General features: G+C 45.2%; 1 protein-coding gene across 2 annotated transcripts; it reads left to right on the forward strand.

The window, feature by feature from the left end:
- The first annotated feature begins 3,383 nt into the window (after window positions 1–3,383).
- Window positions 3,384–20,792, forward strand: HLX (H2.0 like homeobox). 2 transcript variants are annotated; one of them, XM_085612961.1, is made up of 4 exons: window positions 3,395–4,018; window positions 5,957–6,136; window positions 7,997–8,181; window positions 19,699–20,792. In XM_085612961.1, exons 1-4 carry the CDS (start codon window positions 3,574–3,576, stop codon window positions 20,059–20,061), a joined length of 1,173 nt encoding a protein of 390 aa, XP_085469087.1. In that variant the 5' UTR covers window positions 3,395–3,573; the 3' UTR covers window positions 20,062–20,792. The 2 variants fall into 2 exon arrangements, with proteins under 2 accessions (XP_085469088.1, XP_085469087.1); XM_085612962.1 differs by lacking the exon at window positions 5,957–6,136 and having other exon boundaries at window positions 3,384–4,018.
- The last annotated feature ends 1,300 nt before the right edge of the window (window positions 20,793–22,092 follow it).

Below are 22,092 nucleotides of genomic sequence, written 5' to 3' on the forward strand. Positions count from 1 at the left end.
ATTTTTAGACCAAAGACAGGTCCAACGTATCAAAACGTAACATCCAGTAAAGTGGTGTAACGAAATATTACGCAATGTAGCGCACTAAAGCCAGCATCACGCAGCAGCATAGAACAGCCTTCCATAATAGAATGTAGCGTTTAAGTCGGATTAAGGTTAGGCGCCAATGTGGCGTTGGGATGCGGCTCGTGGTATGCTCCGGACAGCTCTGCCGAGCCCACGTGCCAGGGCAGCCCCCATCTTCAAGCGGTCAGCGACTGCAGCTCTGGGTGGTCCAAGGGCTTCAGTGAAAGGTCCCCGGCCTCCATTTGCCGCATAAAGACCCCTCCGTGTGAGCGTGGGGTCACTGAGACTTTAACACGCTTCGATCCCCTTCAGTAGATAAGGTTCCCCTCCTAGAGCCCCACCTCCTCGTTATGCACCCCGCTGACCCCAGAGCTGTATCTGACATCCACCCACTGACGGTGTCTGCTTCTCTGGATCTCCGGTGCTGCGCGCGCCACGAGGTTCGGAGCTGCGCGATCCGCTCAAGGCTCGCAATGTGATTCCTCGGAGTTCGCGGAGTTCGTCAAGTTCGTTCTGCTCTTTATAGAAGGTCGGCGTCTAACTTAGATATTTTCCACGTTTGCTTCAAGGCAATTGTTTTATGCGTCATACTGCAGGGAAATACTGCAACATCATAACGGAAAGGGGGGATCTAACGAGCTTGGGGTGCATATCACACACAGCAAGCAAAAGTGTGTCTCGAGCTAGGATGGCGCGTGCCTCGACACGTCGAGCAATAAGGGGGGCAGCCGAGGGAGTTTACTGGGGTTAAGAATATTAAAAAAATCATTTTTACAAGTTTTCACATTGCTGGCAGCGCTGCAAACAATGCGCATTATTTCAAACATTTCAACTGTTCCAAAAAACAATTTAAAATGAAACCAAACATATTGAATAATTGATCCCATTGGATGTGTGCGCTCCGTCAAATAAACACTTCCCAGCCCCGCCGCGGCCTCAGGAAGTATCTTGACCCAGGATGAAGGCAGGTGCTTTACAATGCGCACCACGCGGGGTTATTTTATTTTCATTTTACAGCCACATTGAGAACATATGGGGGTGCACAAAAGACATGTGGGTACCGCATTATGGACAAATATCTGCGTGCGAAACGCAGTAGCATACACGGATAAACATAAACTGTGCCTTTATGCGCTCTCCGTTACACTTCACTCTATGGTGAACCAATGGCAACGCAAAATTCTGTGCCCCCCTCCCCCCCACCCGAATGTGTAGAGGGGCCCCGGAATATTCAGCGTCTCACTAATATTCATAGGCTTATGGCTTTAGGCTGAATTGGCGGCCCGGGGACTGCAGGGGTGTTAAGTCCCCGCCGGTCTATGGCGAATACTGAGTTCGGCGAGGGGAGCGCAACGGTCCCCTAAACCTCTGCGACGAGACAGCACCTCTTAGAAAGGACACAGACAGGCCTCATTCCTTTGCTGCACGCTCTCTGCACTCTCATCCCTCACGCGCCGATAGAGAGGAAAGCCCGGGGCCTACTCAGACCGGGCCGCGGACGGGCTCCAGGCCGCGGACGGGCTCCGGGCCGCGGTGGCCACCAGCAGCCCTGCCCGAGCTCTGGAGCTGGGGATCAAGGCTGGACTCCAGCCGCTCGCAGTGAAGTCGAGTTTTCATTGATTGCTGTCTTTATAGCCTGATCTATTTACTTACTTACCTTCATCGTTGTACCTCAAAATGCCTCAGCGGGGCACGAACCGCGCGCTTTCAAGACTGAAACTTCGGTTACGTCATAATGGCTTTGTAAAGTGCCTAGAATTTCCATCTTATGGTTCACGAATATGCTAATTCATGAATTAATTAATACTTAAACATGTTTGAGGATTTAAATACAATCAGCAATAATAATGAAAACAATACAATTAAGTAATTAATTATAATGAAATTAAATGAAATGGGGCATTTACAGAGCGCAAACTGTCGCTCCCAAATGAGCCTCCTGGCGCTATACAGATAACTGGCAAACTAGTAAGGCATTAGAGCCTAGATAAGGGCAAGACTGGACACATCACTTATTCCATAGATCCAGGTCTTTAGAGCTTTCCTAAAGCCTTTTTCTGATGCCATTTCTCAGTTTGTTAGGCATAAAATTCCAGGCTTTTACACCTAGTACTGTAGCAGTTTTCCCTCCCCTGGTTCCAGGTAATTTGAGGAGGTCAGCAGATGTGGATCTAAGTGTCCTCCCTGGAATGTATGGTGTAAATCTCCTAGAGTGATATTCTGGTCCGAAGTGGTGGGTAGCTGTGACGGAGATGACCAAGAGTTTGAATAGAATTCTCTTGTGCTGCGGAAGCCAATGAAGAGTTTCAGAGCTTCTGATGCTGATGACCTACGTGGAATTAACAATAATAGTATTTCGGTTGGTGTTATTGTTGCTGTTTTTATTATTCGCGCTCTACAAATAATAGTAATACTTGATTTCGAAAATGTTAACGGTTATATCGCTATTAATATTAAAGATGGAACAAGTGAAAGAATACAAAAGAACAGATCAGGTCGTTCTTTAAATATGGTCTAAAGTTGTAACGGCATTTTATCGGATGATCAGCATTAAATGTCATTTCTTACTGGTCGGTTGCTGCACATGTAGTTTTCTTTGTACTTTTCATTCAGTTTAAAACTAGATGGAACGTTACACTGCGCAGGCACCAGGTGTGTGTGCTTAATAACAATTGCAATAATATTAGCAGTTCCACCAAGGAATTGAGGGTGCGGGACACAGTAGCAGGAGGGCTGAGAACCGACATCTAGCGCCTTGACTTTTCCTAGTGAAGCGTCCCGCTCCCGCACCTGGCGCTAGGTTCCAAAAGCTTGAACCTAACTGGCGGGAGCGGCTCCTCCAATTAGTTTTGCTATTTTCCCAGGTTTGTGAAAACGCACATGAAACAAAATGAAATGTTATTTTCCTCTAAATGTTTGCCTGGACCTTGATTGAAGTGGCGACAGCTTGTTTATGTGTGCACTTGGACGTGTTATTTCGGCATCTTGTCTACAAATAAAACTCCTTAAATACATTATCATTCCCTCCAGCAGTGACTGCACCCCCCCCCCCCCCCCACCCCCCACACACACACACACACACACGTACAGTTTACTGGTAGTGAGGACGGGCTTGGGATAAAAAGTGCAGCGCTCGCTTCTTTCTCTCGGCTCGCATCAGGGCACTGCCCGGCTGGGGGCGTGCTCTCAGCGGTCCCACCCGGTTCCAGCCTACTTAGGCCACGCCCAGCTACTTCACTTCATTGTGACTCAGGCGTCAGGAGGCCAATCAGCGGAGCCGGATTGTGCAACTGCTAGAGCTGGGCGGCCGGCCGAGCACTGAGAGTTTACTCAGAGTTCGGAGAGAGCGGTCCTAGCGGAGAGGAAGTATAGCGCTAGGGGAGAGATAGCGCTGAGCCGGTGAGACAGTCGGAGAGGATAGCGCTCGGTATCTTGCGTCTGCCTCGGGCCTGAGGTCCTTCTGCCTCTGCCAAGGACTCTTTTTTTCCTAACTTCCAGGCTCGGGCCATGTACACCACGGTGGCCGGGCTGGCCCCCTTCTACTCCTCTTCCTTCAGCCTTTGGTCCGCCTACTGCTCGGGGGCCGCGGTGTACCCGGCACTGGACAGCGCCAAGAAGCCGGCGCCATCCTTCTGCATCGCCGACATCCTGCACCCCCGGCACCAGTCGCAGGCAGGCGGTGAAGCGACCGAGGGCCTGCAGCCGGGCCCCTCGCACCTGCAGGCCTCCTCTCCCGTGCGACCCACACCCGTGGACCCCTATAGCCCTCGCCTGTCCCCGCTCTCCGCCTACCACCAGCACCCCCGGCTGGGCTGCGGCTCTCCTGGAGGGCGCTACACCATGGGCTGTTCAGCACAGCCCGCCCCGGCCAGCAAAGACCTCAAGTTCGGCATCGACCGCATCCTGTCTGCAGAGTTCGACCCCAAAGTGAGAGAAGGCAACACTCTGAGGGGTAAGTCGGGGTCTCTCTTTACCCCCCCCCCCCCACACCTTCGAGTCTAAGCTGTGTATTCTGTACTGTCTGTAGCATGCATTTCAACAAACCTGACATCACACCTCATTCTGCACCCACCCTTTGCAGGGTATTGTGCTCACTGCAGTGATATATCATTCACACTGGCACTGTTTAACAAAGGGCCCGACGTCATATATGCCAACATCCAGTCAAAAACGTTGATTGCCACAATGTGTCAGAGAAAGTTCTTGTTATAGTACATGGAGTCATCTCTCATCGAAAGGAAAAAAAAATATAAAGATGGCACAGCAGCGTGCCTGCAGAACATTATTGTATAATATGTATAGAAAACCCCTGACGTTTGCAGAGGAGGCCGCTAACTCAGTCAACTCTGACGGCTTATCCGTGAGATAAGATTATTTCCTTTCCTGTCGCACCTCTAGCTCCCCATGAAAGAGTGGTGGTATCCAAGGAACGGGCCACACGGTATATGCACTTAAAAACACATTGGCTCCCTCAGGAGCTGCTGGGGTGATTTGCAGCATATAGAAAAGTACAGTGTTTGTGGGACCTTGGATTGCATTAAATTAACTGGTACTTTAGCAGATGGTACAGTTATGAAACAGTAAAATAAAAACATACGTGCAGCTATATCTCGCGAGACCCCCTCTCCACAGAAGTGCACGATGGATTTACGAGTACCTTAGAACTTGTCTATTGAATGGATTGACGTCACTGGGTGCATATGTGGGAGGGGCACAGCACGAAGCTGATGTCGTTTCGTCGTGAATTTAGAGTTTAGTCTTCTTCCAATATATTTTTTTAAGAGATACAGTAGTTAAAACATCCTGCCTGTGACTCGTGCTGGTTTAATAATGGTGTCACTGTGTGGGGATGAGAGTGTCACTGAAGCACATCATTTCCCTTCCGTGACGACATTCACACCCTGTAACCAGGAGAGTCCACTCACGCACATGCATGCAGTCGAGATGTCCGTTCCCTGTCCCGCACAATACTCCTAGATCATGTATTCCCAGCTCTGCGGTTTAGCCGGGATTCAGGCATAAGCTGGGCTGTGCCTGTGAGGTATTGGTTAGACACCTGGTGTGCAGCAGAGAAGGGTCGTGCCTCCGACCGCAGTCTACATTGGGGCCTTCTCTGGCCCCCAATGTACTCCTCTGAAACAATACGTGTGCTACACTGCTCTTAAAGGGCCATCCAGTGTAGAGAAGGCGCAGTTCTCATTGTCAGATCTTGCATCTCTAATAATCACCCACAATAGACGTCCTAATCGCCGATTCCTTTGATGATGTCAGCTCAGGGTTTGAGGTTTAGTGTGACATCATGAGTCTTGTCTGTGTCTTAAAGGGACCATCCATTGAAGACAAATCTCAATTCTCATTGTCCAGTCCTGCATCTCTAACAATCACTCACAATATGTGTTCAAGAATGCTGCTTCCTATGATGATGTCAGCTCAGGGTTTGAGGTGTAGTGTGACATCATGAATCTTTGACTGTGTTCCATTGAAGACGAAACGCAGTTCTCATTGTCCAGTCCTGCATCCCTTACAACCACCCACAATAGACGTTCTAGAATGATGCTTCGTTTGATGATGTCAGCTGAGGCTTTGAGGTGTAGTGTGACAATCCGGAGTCTTGCCTGTGTCTGAAAGGGCCCGTCCAGTGTAGGGTGGTCTATTTACACACAGAGCAATACTCCTGCCGCACATTCTCAGCACCAGTGGCAGTGTGTGCAGTGGGAGGGTGGCTCTGATTGAAGGCTGCATTCCTGTGTGCCCTGAAATCACCACCTTATTGGTAAAAACGTGAGTCGCCATGGAATGCACGCAGCACACACACACACCACACAAAGTGAAGGATGTTGAGTCAGCAGTATTCTAATAACGGAGCCTCTCCTTGTTTCTGTGACCACAGATCTCACCTCCTTAATAAGCGCGAGCCGGCAGACCGGGGCTCACGCCCCCCACTTGCAGTCTTCGTCCGGCCAGTACTTCGCAGCGCTAGAGCCCGGTCCCGAGGCCTCCACCGTCCTGGGGCCCCTACACACACATCCACGGAGCACAGCGCAGCAGCAGTTTCAGGACACGTTTCCAGGTACATTCCTGCCTCTTCCTCTATCAGATACCCCCGCCCCAGACCGGGAGTCCACCATCTGTTCCCTCTTTTGTGTTGTTCAAGACAGTATAGCGTAGAAGGGAAATTTCTTTTTTTTTAGTTGCATAAAATACATGTACCCTACGTCTGAGACAGAATATCAACTTTTAATGACAGATGTAGCGATGTAAAGTAAACATACATGTGTTTAATTTACGGATATTTACTCTGGAACAAATGTGCCTGGGGGCATAGTCCATTAGTTCTAGCGCCTCATGCGATATGAACACACACTAGCACTGGAGCACGTCTAAAGATGTCTGCAGCAGTTTCGTGGTCCTCAGGTACAAAAAAAAAAATTCACAAGCCTTCGCAAAAGAGCCACTTGAAATGGAGAAGGCCTCTGCATATGTGCGTCAGTGCAAATCTGTGTGAACGTGGAACAAAACGGTGCCCGAGTCTCTTCCTGGTGGCAGTGCCAGTGGGCCTTTCCCAGAGTGTAATGGGCCCAGACTCGGCTCGTGCGTTTAGGCAATACTGCACTATGAAGAGAATCATAGCTGCTTACTGGGCTCATTTGTGGTTCCGATGGTGTCTATTGGGGTCAGCTGGTATTTTATAATTTCGACTCAGTTGCGTTCTTGTTGCATTTTGATAGTATGGTGATATAGTTCAATGTCCAAAAAACGCACGTGTCACAACTGTGGAATTGGTCATTTGTAATTTCCAGCGAAATCCTTAACAAATTACGAGCGGTGCAAATCTCAGATGCTCGTGGTCCACGAGCATCTGCGATTTGTACCATAATGAAAAAATATTTTATTTTTTATTAAATCTCCTGGGCTTTATAATTACATATCAAACGTACCCTAATGAAAAATATTGCACGAGAAACGAAAATCAAAACGATTAAATGAAAAGACGATGTCATAAATTGTCACTTAACAGGAGGCACTGGGGTTAGCGGGGAAAGGGGCACAGCAGACACATTACATAGTAGTGCTGACATCAGCTGATTCGAGCATCAGGTGCCGGTACTGGCATCTCCCTACCCAATGCCTGGGAATTCCCGTTTTTACTTCCGGGAGAGGGCATAGAAGGGGCAATTGGAGTGCGCGGTCTGGCACAGAAAGGAAAACCCGTGCAGGCTAATCTGCACTGGCATTGGGGGTGGGGGAGGGGTGGGGGTCGAAGGGGGTAGCAGGAAGGGAGTCAGGGTAAACATGGAAGATAAAAAGGCTGCCGATTTTTTTTAAAAAAAACAAAGAAAACTCGAGGCACTTGTGTACCTGTCATCATCGATTGGTTCTATAAGACTTCGTCTTAAACACATCCTTTTGTGGAGAAATCTGGGACGACTGTACTGTGCTCACGTTCAACCGTGTTTCACAAGAATGTGATCATATGCGTTTTAAACGTACCACAGCCCACAGGGCATGTTTAGATGTGTTCCAGTGGAAATCCTTTTGAATGTGGCATACACATCAGCAGCGGGTGGGTAGCAATAGGTACAAGTGTTTGATTGCTTCAGTAGAAATGTCTGTTCCCTCTGTCCACTGTCTTCAAGTATTCGTCACCCCACACTGTATGGAAGCTCTTATGAAGCCACACACCTCTCAGATGGAAACTGTGACCAATGGGAGAAATGCAGAGAATGTGTTTTTGTTAAAAATAAATGTCTTTATGATACATGTATTTGTACACGCTAGTTTAACCTAAATGTGTGATGTGTCTTGTGTGGTGTGTTCTCGTGTGAAGTGTGTTCGTGGCACGTGTGCTCGCGTGTCCTGCTCTAAGAGGGCCCTCTGCAGACATGTGGTGTAACTAACACGCGCCTCGCCCTCCTTCCGCCCCACACAGGCCCCTATGCCGTGCTCACCAAGGACACCATGCCGCAGACCTACAAGCGGAAGCGCTCCTGGTCCCGCGCCGTCTTCTCCAACCTGCAGCGGAAGGGCCTGGAGAAGCGCTTCGAGATCCAGAAGTACGTCACCAAGCCGGACCGGAAGCAGCTGGCCGCTATGCTGGGGCTCACCGACGCGCAGGTGAGAGTTCCTTGCTGCGTGGGGCTCGTGGGGTGACGGGCGTGCGTGACCGCAGCGTGTGACACGGGAGAGAAGGGAGGCCTCTCAAAGGTGACGCACGTTCTCTTTGGCCTTAGCATTTGATTGGAGGGTTTGAGATCTGCAGGAAATCGACAACCAATGGGTCTCTCGGTTGACCTCAGGTAACACAGACCTAATAATGACACTAATTACTACTGAAGAGAAAATCTGGGTGGTGTCGCATTGGAGTACATTTGGGGCATACAATAGGTTACCCTTGACTTTGAGTAAAGCAGGCGCCTCGTTTACTTCTATATAAGCTCTGAGCAGCGGCGCTGCTTTTCTCACGGAGGAGAACGTTTCCTAAAACACAATGAACTGTCCTGTTAAATACAATAAACCTAAGGATGAAATGCGGAAGTCCGTATTCTGGGAAAATTCTGGAAAAACCAGTTAATCTGTTAGAAAGCGTCGAATACCCAGAGAAAATGGACTAGGGCCGTGCACAGCGACAGTGTTATTAACACTCACATTATAGAATAAATGCCGAGCAGAGGGGAAGTTGCCTCAGCGCTGGTTTCAACGAACAACCGAAGGGCATCACTAGGCCATGGCTAGCGCTCTGGAGAGGGCAGTCGGAGGTCAGTTCTTTAGTTATCTAAATAACCATATAGAATGTATATGAGTCAGGGTATGATCATGTAGATATACAGGAAGAGTCGCAAAATGTCATCACCTTTTCTGAATCTTTCCGGAATATTCTTTAGGGTCATTGTTTGTGACGTCATTGATGCCTTGGGTTAGGGCGTAGACGGCCCTGAAGGCTATATCCCTAGAGAGCACGCCTGTTGCTATTATATTCATAAAAATATGGTCGAAGTGTTTTATTATTGGTTCTCCATCTACAACGCCAAGGCTTTATATTTTTATTACAGTTTTAGCCCTCTATGTTGTAGGGCATGTGTGACTCCTGCCGCCATCTTTATTTACTGCAGAACACACCATCCTTAAAGCAAGCCTGCTATGTGCATTAGAGGGTGTACATTGGCTTTGAAAAAGGTTAATTTACCTGGTACCATAAGGGGTAGTAAGATGCAGAAAATACAGTCGCACTAAAAAACAAGTGATAGGTTATGCCATTCTACTTGCCCAGGTACTGCTTAGGCGGGTATTATTAGCAGATCCATAACAGCATTCAATATCCCAGGGAATTCACATTCAGAACGTACTGAGTAATGCGTGTCTCTAATATACCATATGAGCACATAAGACCTCTGGCTGCACCCAGCCAGCCTGTAGCACTAAGAAACTACAGACAGCCTCAGTGCCTACTACTTACTGCGGCTCAAAGACTCCACTCTCCTGGGAGAAGGCACTAAACCAAATAGCGCCACGGTGCATATTACTGGCACCCAACTCATCATTACTTGTCATCTTCTGTCCGTTCTCAAAGTTGTGTGTCGTGAAGTTTGGTGGTATCAAGCCCTGACAGTGAACAGCCACCTGTTGGGTCTCACGGCACCTTCTATTTCATGTGCCTTGAAGCGGCTGAGGAGCCACGGCAGCGCTACAATAGTCCCCCATAAAAATAATTAATTCCACCGATTACAGACAGAGATGGCTGCGACCACTGGCTTTTTTTTAAACCAATGACACTCACCATAAATGACATAACCAAACCTCTCTGTACTTTGAGAAGGACTGTAATGTACTTTCCAGCAGAACGGGTTTGTATTTTTTTAGACATTAATATATTTTCTTGCGCAGCAGTAATATATATTTTTTCCGAAGAGTGTAATGTGCCTGTGTCTAGAACCATATATTTTTTTAGTTGTACATCATATATTTTTGTATTTTAGCATAGTTTAATTGTAGAGGATTGCAGCGGAATAGTATAGCATTTTTAGTTGATCAATCCCATATTTTGATCAAATATTTTGCTTTTTTGGCAGAATTGTAACGTGCTTTGAAGAATTTTATTCGATGTGTTTTTTCGGGGGGGAAATATGGGGCTTATTAACAAGCCCGTGGAGCAGCCGGTACGTCAGTTCTTCCCATATTAAAAGTGACGCACCGACAGCGCAAGGAGCTTGTAAATAAGCCCCCATGTTTTTCCTCTGGAAGGTACATTGGCTTCAAATAACCGCATTTTACTGTTTTGTTTCGCAGTAGATTGTTGTTTTTTTAGCAGCCCTTTGTAGGCTTTCGTTGGCCTTCTTGGCTGCCCGCCAAAGCATCATGTTTACTTTGGCAGATGTATATTTCAAGCATGTGCAGTAAACACGCAATAGTGCCCGCCGAGTGACATACATAAATCTCCGCTTCCGGGTATTATTTCTAAAAGGAGAATTAAAAGTACACATGTAAAGCCGAGCCAGCCTGGATTGTGAAATTGTGCAAGCCGAGATAGAGGGAAGTGAAATTGCCCTTTTAGTTTAAAAATGCATTTTGTAGCAGCACGACTAAGGGAAACACGTTACATCGCCGATGTTAAACATCGGTCTGTGTCACAGGGGTGGGCTGCCCCGAGAGCAGCAGCTTCTCACTGCCACTCGTGTCCCTTCCACACCGTGCTGCGTTCAGCTCCACCGAGAGGGCGCAGAGCAGCAGCACAGTGCGTGTAATGCGGGAGACAGGAGCTGCGCGCGGCGTCTAAAGAAAAGCGCAGAGCACAGTGCCACTAACGAAAGGGCACAGAGCAGCACAAGCCGTGTAATGCGGGAGAGAGGAGCTGCACAAGGCGCCTGACGAAAGCGCGCAGAGCAGCGCAGGGCACAGTGCCACTAACGAAAGGGCACAACGCAATATGGGGAACATGGCCTCACAAGAGAGGGGGCAGAGCAGGGTATCTATGAGGGAATGAACGGCGCACAGCGTCTGGCGAAAGGAGAGGCGCACAGCGTCTGACGCAAGGGCGCAGAGCAGCGCAGGGCACCGGACATCTAAAGGCAGGGCATAGAGCAGTGTGGGGAACAGCGCTCACATGAGAGGAAGCAAAGCAGCAGGACGTCTGACGAAAAGGTGCACAGCACAAAACATAGCTTCTTATAAGTGAATGAGTCTTTCCCCTTTTTATTTTGAGTACTGTGCCCCAGCCTCTTCCTGTTATATAAGAGGCCATCTTCATTCTACAATTAGAAAGGGTGCTAAGCAGCACAGGGCGTCTAACTAGAGGGTGTTGTGGAGCGCAGGGAACATGGCGTCTAATGAGACAGTGCAGGGGGAAGCGCAGAAACAGGGCGTCTAATGAGAGGATGCAGAGCAGCTCATGTATCCACTCCTGACAGGGTGGAGAGTAGCGCTGGGTACGCGGGATGCGAAGAGCAGCGCAAAGTGTCCGACGAGAGGGCACAGAAAAGCGCAGGGCGCAGGATCTGTAAGCAAAGAGCAGCGTGGGGGCACAGGGGCTGCAATGAGAGCAAGCAGAGCAGCGATGGGCGTCTAATGAGACAGCTCAGAGCAGTACAGAGCCATTCATACAGCTCTAACGAGAGGGTCCGGAAGAGCCCCAGGTGACCTTTAGACAGGGCCACTGCATCTATGCAGCAGGGTAGACCAGATTATACAGCAGTGTTGGCTTAAATATGCTGCAAGAAAAGGCAAATTAAGTGACTTAATATGTCACAACTGGTGATAATATGACTTTATTATTTTGTCAGAGGTTTCCCCTCATTAAGTTTAACCCCCCAGTACAGCGAAAAGCAACAGAAAGGGGACCGGTCGACCTCTGCAAAGAGCTTTCCGCTGCGCGGCAACGTGTTGCTGCATTTTTAGTAACTTCTGGTCCGCTTGAGCTAGAAATAAAGTTTTTTTGTTAAAATCTGCAGATTATGCAGCAGATGGTGGGATATGTGGCACAAGTGGCAAGTTTATAATCATGTGGAAAATGGAGTAGCAGCAAAATCACATACTTCTATTGACCCTGCGTACATAGCATTGCAGTGCACAGGACATCTGATGAGACGGCGCAGAGTAGTTCAGAGCGCTGGATGGTTAAGTGAGAACAATAGGGCACAGGTCATTCAACAAGAGGGTTCGAGGCAGCACAGTGCAGATTAGAAGTGAGTGTAGAGCAGTGAGGGAGACAGGGCTCTGATGAGAGTGTGCAGAGCACCACACGGGGTAGGGTGTCTAATGAGCAGGAGCTCTGCACACAAGGGCGGCTGCATCCCCTTTCTGACATCTCTGGTGGGCCCTGTTGACATGCCTGTCTACCACCTAAAACTGTCAGGGCTGCTTGTGGTCACCTAGACGACAGCCAACAAAGTACTTTGTTGTGGACACATGGTAGGATATGATATTTGGCAATTTGTACCCAGGTCATCAGTTGGGCATCAGTTTTTTTGCATCCTAAGTATCACTGCAGCATCAATGTGCCTTTTCTGTATAACTTTCGGTACCTACAGCGGGAAAACATTTGCCAGGGTCCTAACTACGGAGACCTGCGATATAGAAAGAATATTTATATAATTCTTACTACCCCTTACAAAGCGATTTGCAGACTGGTAGCACGCTTGCTTGTGAGAGCCCAGTGTTAGCGATTTAATTGTGTGTAAGGGTTGTTTGTATTTCTAAAAACGTGCTTCTAACTTGCAATGTTTTTAATGTCTGCCTATGGACATACAAGCCCATCCATGTGTCTAGCTGTCGGCTCACTGACTGCCTGTCTAATCCTGAGTGGTTGGTGGTGTCACAGGAACCCTACTGTAGCATTGTCAAACCAGGGAATGAATAGCTTCTTGTTATTTTTCTTCTACAAGTTAAAAAATAATTCATACCACTTGTTCACATTTATAATTCACAGGAAAACAACTGCAATTTGAAAAAGCAATACTTGCAAACCCAAGAATTCGTAGGGATGACATCACACCTGTGATTTATTTTCAATAATCGACATGAAAGACGACTTCTGTGAAGCTGGGTTTCTAGCTGAATGAAATCTTCAAATAATGTTACGAAACAGTATCATAAAACTCACGATTTACAAGATTAATCTCATATTGACACATTTCCTTTAATTCTTGGAAATCACAGATTTCCACCAAACGGAGGAATCAAAACATGTATTGTTTAATGTAGTATAAACATACATAACGAGTAAAATGTATTATTGTGCAGTATTACCTTCTCAGAATTTGAAAAAATGTAGATAGCTCTCGAGGTCTCTGCGTCCTCAAACATCCATGTAGAATAACACACTTGTAATAGGTATTTGGTTTTTAAAAATACCCTCATTTACGAAGATTTTCTATGAAAACTTTATTTTCCCATAATACATTTTTCTGAAAAGCTGTTATTTTCACTGTACTTTTCAGAATTTAATGCAGGCAAATTTTTTGGGGGTAGAATTTTTTATTTGATTTTTTTTTTAAATCAATATCAAGAACCACATCATATCCCATTGAAATATATTGTTCCTCTTCAACGGGGCAGTGGATTGGGCTTTTAAAACTTTAATTAAAAAAAAAGTATGAAGAAAAACTAAATGACAGCCAGTTCGAATGATAACGTAGTTCCTTGTCACATGATCTACCACTGACCTTACCTCCACAAATAGCCCGCTTTTACAAATAAACCGGTCAAGCCTAGTGCCCGTTACTGTTTTTCTTCATTTAAAATAAATAAATACATAGAAAAAAATTAGAAGACTTTTACACAACTTTTCTTTCCTCATATACAAATAAAAGCACAACTGATTTTTAAAATGACTAGTATCTTGATTTAAAAGAAAAACCCTTGTAAGTTATGGCTATGTCTGTTCTGTTGGTGGTATGTACTAAACGTTCTTCCCCAAACTTCAGTATGGTATAGCTGCCATAAGGAAGTCATGTTTTTATTAGATTTACTAAACAAATACAAGTAGCTATTTTCTGAGCCTCAGGTTTGCATGTAGCAATACATTACAACTTAAAAAAAAACTTAAACCTCTCTGTTCTTTCTTAGAACTATTTTTCCCTCTCATCCCCTTTCCTACTCCATCCCCCGAACAATTGATGTCATTAGAACTCCCTCTGACCAGCTGCGTAGCCAGTGTGTCAAGGGCCTTAGTGCAAGGAAGACAGTGAGCCCCTCGACTGCTGTTTGGATCACGCAATAATCAGGGTTCAGTGGGCCCCCGTTGGTTCTGGTGCCACTGCACCTGCTGTACCTACGTAAACTACGCCCCTGCATCTCACCCTTTCTGCAGCAGACAACCCCCAACCTTCCAGCTATATATTGTTTGCAGATAAGTATTGGAAGTACACTTGCAAATCTTCATAAATGCAGCAAAAGTTAGAGCCACCTGGTATATGAAACCCCTCTGTATGGGTTTTTATGACCAGTTTTCCAGCAAACCCCTCGAAAAAACCCACAGGTGAAATTAGGAGAAAAGATTCAAGAACAAAAGGCACTCGTGTAAATTAGCTGTTCCCATTTAATGACGTGTTCCTCTTGAAATTTTGTGAATATTGTGTGACTTATCTAAGCGTAGGTTACTCACATTCACACTGGTAAATCAATTTCAAGTGTGAAAACCTCTTTTGTACGCCTGTTTCTGCATGCCTTTACTCTCTCTTTCCCAGTGACTACCAGTGAGCCTAGCCTTCAGTGGAAGATTGAATAATCCTATTCCCTCCCAGCAAGACTTGATTTTAAACTCCCTTATGTACGTATCAGTAAATGGAAAATAATTAGTATAAGTAGAACATTGGAATGTTGAGACCTCCAACATTGCAATGTTTGTCTGCATGTTTCTCCCTTTTTAATTTAGAATATTTTACCCTTGGTGGGTGGAATATTCTAATAGCCCTATAGCCCTTCTGCCTCAGGCTACACCGGTTGTTCGAGTGTAATCGGCTATTCATTTTCACTTGACGGTGGAGAGTCAATATGAGCCACTCAAGGCATCTTCTGTTAGTTAGCCAAGGCCCCTCTCCATAGTCCGCAATGGTAATAAACAGCAAATGTTTGCTTATATCATATATCCTAACCTGATATGGATGGCAGTGCATGGTGAGAAGTATGCCAGGCCCTCGCTGAACCCGCAGCAGGTGGCCATTCGTGCTGTGCTTTACCCAGGGTACAGTGGAGGCTGGATGATCGGATGCAGGGTCTGCTCCCAGCCCATCGAACTTGCCAACCCCTGTTATGCATAGGCTTTGGCCATGTCCAGCGGAGCTAGAAGGTAGGCCCTACCCCCAACACGCCACGTTCAGTAAACCCATGTGGTGCACAGCTTTCAGCTGTATCCAATGGGGCCAAACAACAGGGTTTGGCCTGCAGTAAGGCCCTCCTTTGAAACACGTCGCATGCAGCCAACCACAATAATGCATGGCCTTCAGCCACATCCAGCTGGTCCTGGCCCACGGCACAACCTACCACTGGTGATCAACCCTTGGATTTTAGGATTCAGCAATCCTGATGACTCAGGGAGTCCAAGATTCTGGAGTCCTGCACAAGATCTATTCATCCCGCAAAAAACGGCAAAGGCACATCCAAGTGCAAAGTTCTACTTTCCTGTCGTGTATGGTGTAGTTTGGTTAGCTGTTTTTCTTTATTAGTGAGTAAAGAATCCTATGAGCTTTAAATGTGAAATGTTACTTTTTCTGACCACCTTGTTTTGTCCCCCACTTGATGGATCTGCATGAAGCTTTCCATGCAGAACCGAACTCGATTGACTTTTGTGGGGAATTTTTTGTGCAGATTTGTATAACGGTTCAAGAGTTATTAGATAAAAAAAAAACTTTTCATTTGAAAGTCAGACCTAACCATAACTCGAAAGTTGCTATCACAGCTCATGTAATATTACACGTTTGGGTGTTTTTATTGCCCAAAATGCAAAGGTGCATATTTCAGAAGATCCTATCTGTCCTTGTGAAATATGAGTTTTTTTTATCATCATAGTTGGAGCCTCTCAGGCACTTTGCAGAACTTTTTTTTTGCGAGTGCCACTTGAATGGAGCATTGAATTGAGTGGCATGAATATCTAATTGATTCACCAAGGAAGACAAATTATGCAACAGTATGAAGCGCATTCTGTGGCAGGATTATTTTAATCCATTTCAGCTTGAAGCATTATTTTTTCTTGAAACCTGCAAACTATGTGCTAAATTGTATGGCAAATGTGGTTAGACTTTAAGTATTCAGTCACCTCGGAAGGCACACAATTACAAAGTTCCTAAGGCTCTGACCATTGTTTATTGTTTTATCAGCAATCTAATAATGAAAAGTAAACACAACCTAAACATTCTAATTCAATCAGTTCCCATTGTTAGCTGCACCTCGAAGAGAACACATTCAACAGTCTCTCCTCCCTAGACAGAATGGATCTCTAGATTTCTGCACTGTCGATTCCAGAATGAACCACTAGCTTAAGCTTTGTGCTCTCTTTATTTCAGACATCCATGCAGTATCAGCCAGCATTGAATTTATGATCAGTAATTATTTCCCTTTTTGATAAACAGTTTTTGGCTTAAAGTCCCCTACATAAATATTTATAATATAAATACATAATAAGTATTAACTCCAGTTACAAAAAAACTTGACATTCAGATGCGGAAAAAAGTGAGAAATAAACTGAACAAATCCCAGTTAAAGTGAGGTTATGCGAGTGAGGCAAGCTATGGGTTTGAAGGCCCGGGTTTGAGTTACTGCTTGTGTAGGGTATCATAACTGCTAAATTTCAGTATTTTTTAGTTTTTGGCTTGGAACCATATCTTTACTTTAAGTGTAATTTCTTTAGGTGAATTTTTTTCACGTGTGAATGTTAAAATATATGCACAGGCTGAATCATAATAATTTTAAGTGTAGTTTTTTAAGTACATTTTTTAGCTCCTTAAAAGTAATAAAAGGATCTAGACTCAGTGCTACTGCCCGTGCATGTAGGCCCTGCCGTGCAAAGGGTTTCTGCTGTCCACAGCAGAGGTTTGATGCAAGGGCTGACATAGGGCCAAGAACTCGCACCGCTGGAAGCCTGCATACCAAGATTCCCTTCTCCCAATCACAGGCCATAAGTCTGATGATCCAATCCTTTTTATCATACTTATTTTTGTACCACAATGGTTTACCTGTGCCTTTCTCTCCCCACCTCTTACTCTGTCTGTCTTTCATTTGTTATGGACAGTGGCAGATTCTGTTCGTATACACCTTATACATGTATTCACCTTTCTTGTCTTTCTAAAACTTACATATTCCTTAATAATAATAATACTGATATTTGTAAAGCGCGAACAGCTACCTCACGAAAAAATTCTCGGCTTGGGAAAATGGCACCGATTTCCGAATACAAAACAGCGGCCTTCTGTTTTCAAGTTTGCTGTCCACTAAATGAGTTTATCTCGTGTTTTGTGCATTTCTTCTCCCTTGTGACGGGAACTGGTCATCAGGTTACCAGTTTTCTCTGGGAAGCGTTCACAAACTCGTGAGCTTGGGTGAGTTTACTAGTTTCTAGAATCTAGATGGTGGAAATATAACACAAGCCCTCCATCAGCCAATCTAATTCTACTGAAAAGTCAAAAGTTATTGACAGAAGTCACAAAAAGCCTGCTGGTTCATTTAAATCCCAGGATACAAAAAAGTGTAACTTTTCAAATCCCCTAACGCCTTTTACAAAAACTTCTGTTTGGATTTACACTAAATAAAAAAGAATGCTTTCTGAGTGAAGTTCTTCTTTTATGCAAAGTTTGGTGCAAATCCACTCAGCGTTTTTTCTCTAGAGCCCGAAGCAAAGTTTCCCAAGGTTAATGTAGGAACCGCATCTTTTTGGGGGGATATCCTCACTTAAACTGCTGTTCCTCTGCACACATCATGAATCTTAGCAAGCTAAAACTTAGTCAGTTTCACCAGTTTGTACGAAATGCCAATTTTTCTGCAGATTCTTCTTCAGTGGTGTTCTGTGTGTACATTTATTTCTTACCATTATTTAAGAGTGGTGAGGGGCCATGACTCACGAGAGGTGAAGCCTCTGATTGGCCCCCACCACAATGGTTATCAATAGCTTTTATACTGTGCTCATCTGCATATGTGGTTTATGCCATAGGATTTTTTCATGTATATTTGTGTTAGCAAACATATTCATTCAAAACCTGGATTAAAGGGGTTAACTTTGTGCAGCAAAATAAAATCACTAGGCCCGGAAAACTTTACTTTACAACACCATATTCTTGCATAAAAATTCTTGAAATTGCACTATTACACCACTATGCGGCGTTCACAGAATTTATTTAGCGCAGAAGCACGGGGACGCCTTTGCACTAAGCAATCCAGCAGGCTCCATCTGAACCCTGCTTTAAGAAGTTGCTAAAGACTTGGCTCTTCTCTCAGCCTCGCTAGGTCTCCCTCTCCTGCCCCTGGACCTCTGTGGTACGTTCCCCTCTTCTAGCGCCGGGACACCTCCCTGTGAGGTAGCTGTTCGCGCTCTATAAATCACATTATTATTATTATTATTATAAGAATGCGTATTATTTAGTAAAATTAATTTAACTAAATAATAGCATATATTTTCTCTTCCATGTAAAACAATAAACATATATTTTTCTCCAAGGAAGAGGAAACAAATGTTATTATGGTATTTAAAGTAATTTTATCAATTAACCATGCCTTTCCCTGTGTGTGTGTGTGTGTGTGTGTGTGTGTGTGTGTGTGTGTGTGAAGAGTTTGGATAACCTCACAACTGTATTGCAAAATGTTACAGAGAAGCTGTCTTGAAATAATGTAATTAACTACATGTTTCCTAACTGACATCTTTATAAATGCATATTTTAGAAGTGACAGGGGTGATTTCTCAGTGTAAAGTACAACATAACCGTAACACTGGGTTGGCACCACAAACTTATTTAAGGATTAGGGATGGAGGCATTTTTATTACGTACATATATGGGACACAATTGAAACATTTTGCCCTCTGTGTAGTTTTCCGAATTTCCTGATTTAACTACCCACGCCATTTCCTGCTCCACAATGCCCCACAGGGAGGGCACCAGAGAGCATGAAATGGTGGAATGGAGGCTGCACCCTGTCATGATCAGCGGTGAGGTGGGGGTGGCAGTAGGGGCGGGCTTTAATTTGGGGGGTAAAGTAACAGGGGCTGTGTCGGAGGGGTAGAGGCGAGCTGCCCCATCAGGAATCTGTATGTGGGGGAAGGGCTCAGATTAGAGGACTGCTGTTGTGCTGCGCCAGTCTGTTTCATTGCAGATTGAATGAATGAATGAATTAATTAATTAATTAATTAATGGGTATTTGTAAAGGACCAGAATATGTGTTATGGCATAGTGGTCACAAGACAAATCCCTTACAACGTAAAGAGTCCTTCATGTTTTTTAAACTTTTAAAGCGTCATACTTTCAAAGCTCCCAAAGTTAAAATAAAATGCTAGGTTATGAGTCCAAGCACTTCACAACTGTGCACACCCCTATAATACATATACACATCCAAAATAAACTTGTAATATGAGGAACAGTTAATGAAGCAACACAGCTGATGTCAGACCAGCAGGTTTGCATTTTTTTCCTGACCACAGTGTTTTTTTCTTTGCTTCAGGTGAAGGTCTGGTTCCAGAACCGGCGCATGAAGTGGCGACACTCCAAAGAAGCCCAGGCGCAGAAGGAAAAGGAGAAGGAGGAAGAGCCCGAGAAGCCTGGGAGCGGCGCAGGGTCGCTGGAAGTGGACCCAGAGAACAGCCTGAGCAGGTCTGAGGCAGAGAGTGACAGCAGCGACTCCGAGTCCTTGGACATGGCCCCGAGTGACAGTGAGAGGACTGAGGGTGGAAGCGAGATCCACCAGGCCAGTGTCATCAAGGGTCCCCCGGCCACGACCACCCTCACCTCCACCAGCACGGATGTGTGTGCACAGCAGCCATCAGTGCTCTGCTCAGAGTCACGGACCTTGCAGACCACCCTTTAAGCCACACCCCTCCCCCGAGACACACAAACTAATAATTTATGTTATAGACAATGAAAGGGCATCTGCCATAGGGCATGGGCTATGCCAGGTGGGTTCTTCTGTTGGCCCAGCACAGTAAACGTCAATGCCCCAGGTGGCGACTCCAGCAGACCACCTTCTGGCCTAGTGAGAAAAATGCCAGTGAACCCATCCATGTCCTTCCTGACGCGGTCCAGGAAGCTCCAATGGCACAGACCCAAAACCTAGCAAGGACTGCCCATGCCCAGGGCGAGAGACTTCAGTGCCATTGACTGTGAAACAAGCAAGATCCCTCAAGGACATGAAGAAAACTTCATTGGCATAGGTAAAAGATGCTAGGATGTAAAACTGCTGGTGAACATTATGGCCCTCAGCGTGACCCCTAGAGATCTACATTGTCCGCTGGTTCTGTCTGATATGACCTCGAACAGCCACTTGTAAATACCCTGGTGAACACAAACATGTCTCATTTGCTTTGCCTTTAACTTGTTGTGTGGTTCCTTCTGCCAATGTTGGCCTTCACCCCCTTACCAGGCTCTCTCAGGCCCCCAGAGTATGCCAGCGGGTGACCCTCCACCGTTAGCCACTGTGGCTTGACATAATGTGAAATTGATGAAAAACATCCACGAATTTCAGAACTTGCCTTTTTATGACCACCTGTGATATCTGCACTGAAAATAATGTAAATAAAAGTTTTATTATGGTTTTTAAAATATATTTAAAATTATCTTATTACGGGTAACACGTATGACGTATGGAATAATTCAAAGTTCTTGTTTTTAATTACAAATTTTAACTACCAAGTTAATACAACATTTACGCCTATAATAGACTACATATGACAGTACTAACTGTAATTAGCTAGAAAGCTTAACAAAGAAAACACTGCCAATAAATTTGGCTAGTTAGGGAAAGTGGGTGAATGGAGTGGGGGCGATGGGTGGTGGACTTGCTACTGATTGAAAAAGTGGCAGAATGGTCGAGCCTTCTCAGGGGCAGCAGCTAAGCTATGCAACAACCACTTTCTTTTTCCATGATCAACATACATTGATGAAATTCATGAATTATCTGAAAAAAACATATTTTAATACATATCATTCTCTCTTTCACCCTGTCTGTATTCATTGCTTAATTCTTTGAATGACATAAAAGTTAGTTTGGACATTGCACTTCAATATAATAATTAGGGATGTGCATATTATTAATCATGTCTACTGTCGGCATATTTGGGGATATCGTGCTTCATGAAATCCAAAGTCTTTATATGTGCCCCCTCATGTGACATAGTTGAAGTCGCCCAATTACCGTCAGGTGGGGCATCAGGCTAAAGTCATATGTTGACTGCTGTAGGATTTTTGATCCCTGATACTAGAAGACCCTGGGTTGTTTGAAAGTCCCGATATGTTTCCTATACGGTAGTAAAAGTTCTGGATTCAGAGAACATAGAAGGAGCATTAGTGCCAAACTAAGTTAAGCACAGCTACTCCCGGATCTGCAGCTCTGCAGACCCTGGAGCAGCTGTGCTTAACTTAGTTTGCCACTAATGCTTACCAAAAGCTTTTGACTGTTTGCAAAAGACTTTTTATGCACCACACCAAAAATGTACAGTTTGCTTGGAGCCGCCCAGAGGTCTTACCATTGGTTGGCTTTTTGTCACACCCATTTCCTTCTTTTGTATCCATTGATTTGCCTTCCTTTTCTTCTGTTTGTCTAGCCCCTGCAGCATAGCCTCTTTACCATACTTTTGATTGGCTGACTTGAATTCTTCCACTGCTCACATTTAGGGATCTACTTTTTTCCTTTTCATTACGCTCTCCATGAGAGTGCGTGTGTTTTCTCACACTCTTGTATGCTGCTTATCCTCTTGTAAAATACCCACCCCTTGCTGCTTTGCCTTCACTTGCCCCTCACCCACTCCTCCATTGCTCCAATATCCCTCGCAGTCCTGGAACGAAGTGGTTAATTTTATCATTTATTTTTTATTTTTTTGTATGGCCAGAGGCTGCCATTTGC

Source organism: Triturus cristatus, chromosome 6, assembly GCF_964204655.1.
Source record: "Triturus cristatus chromosome 6, aTriCri1.1, whole genome shotgun sequence".
Lineage (NCBI taxonomy): Eukaryota > Metazoa > Chordata > Amphibia > Caudata > Salamandridae > Triturus > Triturus cristatus.